The sequence below is a fragment of the Myotis brandtii genome, unplaced genomic scaffold (genome assembly GCF_000412655.1).
Source record: "Myotis brandtii unplaced genomic scaffold, ASM41265v1 scaffold986, whole genome shotgun sequence".
Classification (NCBI taxonomy): domain Eukaryota; kingdom Metazoa; phylum Chordata; class Mammalia; order Chiroptera; family Vespertilionidae; genus Myotis; species Myotis brandtii.
Genome location: NW_005372102.1, coordinates 2,037,805 through 2,043,831, shown reverse-complemented (window position 1 = coordinate 2,043,831; position 6,027 = coordinate 2,037,805). Strand labels below are relative to the sequence as shown.

General features: G+C 64.7%; 1 protein-coding gene across 1 annotated transcript in view; it reads left to right on the top strand.

The window, feature by feature from the left end:
- CFAP99 (cilia and flagella associated protein 99) overlaps window positions 1–6,027 on the top strand; it is a 22,359-nt gene that overhangs the window by 12,428 nt on the left and 3,904 nt on the right. The window contains exon 5 of the mRNA XM_005886472.2: window positions 4,503–4,674. Within this exon, the coding sequence (XP_005886534.1) occupies window positions 4,503–4,674 (172 nt within the window). The remainder of the gene's footprint in view (window positions 1–4,502; window positions 4,675–6,027) is intronic.

Sequence of the window (6,027 nt, the reverse complement as noted above, 5' to 3'; positions counted from 1 at the left end):
AGCTGCCGGGGCCTGGGTACGGCTGCCCCCGCTGCTCACCCTCCAGTAGGATGGGGGAGCCAGCTGACCCTCCTGGGACAGGCAGACCATGTGGGTCCGCGTGTGTGGGAGGCCCGGGCCAGGGAAGGCGGACCCCTGTGGGAGGGAGAGGAGGCCCTGGCCCGGGCAGGGCACGGCCTCAGTCCCAGCCAGGCTGGACTCCATGCCCACCCTCAGGCCTCCCCTGCGGCTGGACCTGCTGGGCCCTGAGAGCCACCTGACTGCTGCCCAGCTGTTTCCAGGTTGCCCGCCTCCCCCACCACCCATGTGCAACCTTCCCTGCCTTCCCGGGACCAGCCCACCACAGAGGATCCCTGCCCACCTGCTGGCCTCGGCCGTGACTCCCTCCCTCGAGTAGCCTGGTGCTCAGGTGGGGCAGGAGCTATTCCAAACCCTGCTGCCTGCCCTCAGGGAGCCCCCCAGAAGGGGAGACCAGCCAGGCAGGTGACGGGGAGCTGTGCCTGCATGGGGTGTGGGGGCATGAAAGGGGGACCGGGCCTTGGGCAGCCCAGCAGGGCCCTTCCCAAAGCCCTGCTCCAGGGCACCCCACCTGGCGCCCTTTCCAGGGGCGGGAGCAGCCCCAGGGAGCAGCCTTTGGGACCGCCCTCCTTCCCCTCCTGGCTTCCTGCCCTGCCGCCTCCTCCAGCCCAGAGGAGCTCCCGTCCCAGCTGCGGCTAGTCCTCAGAGGCCCTAGATTCCAGCAGCGGGTCTGCTCGGCCCCGTCCTCCCAGCTCCCCACTCTCTGTCCTCCCAGCTCCCCACTCCCTGTCCTCCCAGCTCCCCACTCTCTATCCTCCCAGCTCCCCACTCCCTGTCCTCCCAGCTCCCCGCTCCCCGTCCTCCCAGCGCCCCACTCTCTATCCTCCCAGCTCCCCACTCTCTGTCCTCCCAGCTCCCCACTCTCTGTCCTCCCAGCTCCCCCCTCTCTGTCCTCCCAGCTCCCCACTCTCTGTCCTCCCAGCTCCCCCCTCTCTGTCCTCCCAGCTCCCCACTCTCTGTCCTCCCAGCTCCCCCCTCTCTGTCCTCCCAGCTCCCCACTCTCTGTCCTCCCAGCTCCCCCCTCTCTGTCCTCCCAGCTCCCCACTCTCTGTCCTCCCAGCTCCCCCCTCTCTGTCCTCCCAGCTCCCCACTCTCTGTCCTCCCAGCTCCCCCCTCTCTGTCCTCCCAGCTCCCCACTCTCTGTCCTCCCAGCTCCCCCCTCTCTGTCCTCCCAGCTCCCCACTCTCTGTCCTCCCAGCTCCCCCCTCTCTGTCCTCCCAGCTCCCCACTCTCTGTCCTCCCAGCTCCCCCCTCTCTGTCCTCCCAGCTCCCCACTCTCTGTCCTCCCAGCTCCCCCCTCTCTGTCCTCCCAGCTCCCCACTCTCTGTCCTCCCAGCTCCCCCCTCTCTGTCCTCCCAGCTCCCCACTCTCTGTCCTCCCAGCTCCCCCCTCTCTGTCCTCCCAGCTCCCCACTCTCTGTCCTCCCAGCTCCCCCCTCTCTGTCCTCCCAGCTCCCCACTCTCTGTCCTCCCAGCTCCCCCCTCTCTGTCCTCCCAGCTCCCCACTCTCTGTCCTCCCAGCTCCCCCCTCTCTGTCCTCCCAGCTCCCCACTCTCTGTCCTCCCAGCTCCCCCCTCTCTGTCCTCCCAGCTCCCCACTCTCTGTCCTCCCAGCTCCCCCCTCTCTGTCCTCCCAGCTCCCCACTCTCTGTCCTCCCAGCTCCCCCCTCTCTGTCCTCCCAGCTCCCCACTCTCTGTCCTCCCAGCTCCCCCCTCTCTGTCCTCCCAGCTCCCCACTCTCTGTCCTCCCAGCTCCCCCCTCTCTGTCCTCCCAGCTCCCCACTCTCTGTCCTCCCAGCTCCCCCCTCTCTGTCCTCCCAGCTCCCCACTCTCTGTCCTCCCAGCTCCCCCCTCTCTGTCCTCCCAGCTCCCCACTCTCTGTCCTCCCAGCTCCCCCCTCTCTGTCCTCCCAGCTCCCCACTCTCTGTCCTCCCAGCTCCCCCCTCTCTGTCCTCCCAGCTCCCCACTCTCTGTCCTCCCAGCTCCCCCCTCTCTGTCCTCCCAGCTCCCCACTCTCTGTCCTCCCAGCTCCCCCCTCTCTGTCCTCCCAGCTCCCCACTCTCTGTCCTCCCAGCTCCCCCCTCTCTGTCCTCCCAGCTCCCCACTCTCTGTCCTCCCAGCTCCCCCCTCTCTGTCCTCCCAGCTCCCCACTCTCTGTCCTCCCAGCTCCCCCCTCTCTGTCCTCCCAGCTCCCCACTCTCTGTCCTCCCAGCTCCCCCCTCTCTGTCCTCCCAGCTCCCCACTCTCTGTCCTCCCAGCTCCCCCCTCTCTGTCCTCCCAGCTCCCCACTCTCTGTCCTCCCAGCTCCCCCCTCTCTGTCCTCCCAGCTCCCCACTCTCTGTCCTCCCAGCTCCCCCCTCTCTGTCCTCCCAGCTCCCCACTCTCTGTCCTCCCAGCTCCCCCCTCTCTGTCCTCCCAGCTCCCCACTCTCTGTCCTCCCAGCTCCCCCCTCTCTGTCCTCCCAGCTCCCCACTCTCTGTCCTCCCAGCTCCCCCCTCTCTGTCCTCCCAGCTCCCCACTCTCTGTCCTCCCAGCTCCCCCCTCTCTGTCCTCCCAGCTCCCCACTCTCTGTCCTCCCAGCTCCCCCCTCTCTGTCCTCCCAGCTCCCCACTCTCTGTCCTCCCAGCTCCCCCCTCTCTGTCCTCCCAGCTCCCCACTCTCTGTCCTCCCAGCTCCCCCCTCTCTGTCCTCCCAGCTCCCCACTCTCTGTCCTCCCAGCTCCCCCCTCTCTGTCCTCCCAGCTCCCCACTCTCTGTCCTCCCAGCTCCCCCCTCTCTGTCCTCCCAGCTCCCCACTCTCTGTCCTCCCAGCTCCCCCCTCTCTGTCCTCCCAGCTCCCCACTCTCTGTCCTCCCAGCTCCCCCCTCTCTGTCCTCCCAGCTCCCCACTCTCTGTCCTCCCAGCTCCCCCCTCTCTGTCCTCCCAGCTCCCCACTCTCTGTCCTCCCAGCTCCCCCCTCTCTGTCCTCCCAGCTCCCCACTCTCTGTCCTCCCAGCTCCCCCCTCTCTGTCCTCCCAGCTCCCCACTCTCTGTCCTCCCAGCTCCCCCCTCTCTGTCCTCCCAGCTCCCCACTCTCTGTCCTCCCAGCTCCCCCCTCTCTGTCCTCCCAGCTCCCCACTCTCTGTCCTCCCAGCTCCCCCCTCTCTGTCCTCCCAGCTCCCCACTCTCTGTCCTCCCAGCTCCCCCCTCTCTGTCCTCCCAGCTCCCCACTCTCTGTCCTCCCAGCTCCCCCCTCTCTGTCCTCCCAGCTCCCCACTCTCTGTCCTCCCAGCTCCCCCCTCTCTGTCCTCCCAGCTCCCCACTCTCTGTCCTCCCAGCTCCCCCCTCTCTGTCCTCCCAGCTCCCCACTCTCTGTCCTCCCAGCTCCCCCCTCTCTGTCCTCCCAGCTCCCCACTCTCTGTCCTCCCAGCTCCCCCCTCTCTGTCCTCCCAGCTCCCCACTCTCTGTCCTCCCAGCTCCCCCCTCTCTGTCCTCCCAGCTCCCCACTCTCTGTCCTCCCAGCTCCCCCCTCTCTGTCCTCCCAGCTCCCCACTCTCTGTCCTCCCAGCTCCCCCCTCTCTGTCCTCCCAGCTCCCCACTCTCTGTCCTCCCAGCTCCCCCCTCTCTGTCCTCCCAGCTCCCCACTCTCTGTCCTCCCAGCTCCCCCCTCTCTGTCCTCCCAGCTCCCCACTCTCTGTCCTCCCAGCTCCCCCCTCTCTGTCCTCCCAGCTCCCCACTCTCTGTCCTCCCAGCTCCCCCCTCTCTGTCCTCCCAGCTCCCCACTCTCTGTCCTCCCAGCTCCCCCCTCTCTGTCCTCCCAGCTCCCCACTCTCTGTCCTCCCAGCTCCCCCCTCTCTGTCCTCCCAGCTCCCCACTCTCTGTCCTCCCAGCTCCCCCCTCTCTGTCCTCCCAGCTCCCCACTCTCTGTCCTCCCAGCTCCCCCCTCTCTGTCCTCCCAGCTCCCCACTCTCTGTCCTCCCAGCTCCCCCCTCTCTGTCCTCCCAGCTCCCCACTCTCTGTCCTCCCAGCTCCCCCCTCTCTGTCCTCCCAGCTCCCCACTCTCTGTCCTCCCAGCTCCCCCCTCTCTGTCCTCCCAGCTCCCCACTCTCTATCCTCCCAGCTCCCCACTCTCTATCCTCCCAGCATCCCACTCTCTGTCCTCCCAGCTCTCCACTCCCTGTCCTCCCAGCTCCCCACTTCCCTAAGACAGTGAAGTCACGGGCCTCAGTTTCCTTATCTGTCCCAGAACACACTGCTCTGTAAGACTCGGTGTGGGTGGTGCAGCACCTGCCCAGCAGTAGGCACTCAGGGAAGAGTGGCCGCCGGTTCCACTGTCACCCCCACCCTGAGGCCGAGCCAAGCTTTCGGGGGCCCTTCAGGTCTCGAGGGCCCCACTGCCAGCCTGCTCAGGAGGAGCCTCCACAGCCGTTCCCATCTTTGCCTTCAAGATGGCAGCCGGACGTCCAGGGGCTCATCAACCAGCTGGAGGGGCCGATGGCCATTCATCCCCCTCCTTCAAAGGCCAAGGTCACCAAGCCCAAGAAGTTCAACCTGACTGTCCCCAAGCCCCGAGCCATTCCAATGCCTGAGCCTGTCCCTGTCGTGGCCAAGCCAAGACCAGTAAGTGCCAGCATTTGCAGTGGGCACAGGCCGTCCAGGCTGGGAGAGTGGGCCCTGTGGGCCAGTGGGGGCTGGGCTCCTCCCAGAGCCGGGGGTACTGACCCAGACCAGAAAAGGAGCATTCGATGGTGGCTATATGGATGGATGATGGATGGACGGATGGATGATGGATGGATGGATGGATGGATGGATGGATGGATGATGGATGAATGGATGGATGATGGATGGATGGTTGATGGACGGATGGATGGATGGATGGATGATGGATGAATGGATGGATGATGGATGGATGGTTGATGGACGGATGGATGGATGGATGGATGATGGATGAATGGATGGATGATGGATGGATGGTTGATGGACGGATGGATGGATGGATGGATGATGGATGAATGGATGGATGATGGATGGATGGTTGATGGACGGATGGATGGATGGATGGATGATGGATGAATGGATGGATGATGGATGGATGGTTGATGGACGGATGGATGGATGGATGGATGATGGATGAATGGATGGATGATGGATGGATGGTTGATGGACGGATGGATGGATGGATGGATGATGGATGAATGGATGGATGGATGGATGGATGGATGAATGGATGGATGATGGATTGATGGATGGATGGATAATGGATGAATGGCTGGGTAAATGGATGGATGGATGAATGATGGCTGGCTGGCTGGCTGGATGGATGATGAATGGATGGATGGATGGATGATGGATGGATGGATGATGGATGAATCGATGATGGATGATGGATGGATGGATGATGGATGAATGGATTGGTGGGTGGACAGATGATCAGCGGCCTGTTGCTAAGCAAGTCCACAGTTACCCTATGGGTAGGATCCTCAACGTTTCTGGCCCCAGGTCCCCAGGTCAGTGTGTTTACCTCTGGTCATCTTCCAGCGGCACCTCCCGCTTTGCCTGGCCCCTGACCGCCCTCCATGCCCCACCCTGACCCTCAGTTGTGGGTGTGCCTCTCGGCCTGGACTGTGAGATGCTGGTGGCCAGCTGTCTCCCCTGGGTCCCTGGCGGCTGTGCTGGAGCCACAGGCTCGCCTCCCCCCAGCCTCCCTGCCCTGTTCCATGCCCGGGACCCTCTTCCCCTCCTGGGTGAGGGCCTGCTCCGGTTCACTCACTCACTCACTCGCTCAGCAGTGTGTATGGATGCCTAGCGTGTGCCAGGCCCTGCCTTCATGGAGCATTCCCTCCGGGGGCGGGGCGGGTGGACTCAGAGAACAAACAGGACAAGAAGACGCATGGTGTGTTGGCTGGCGGCAGTGCTGAGGGAAGGCCATCCCAGGGAAGCGGGTGAGAAGCCTGGGAGGAGCTCGGGACAGGC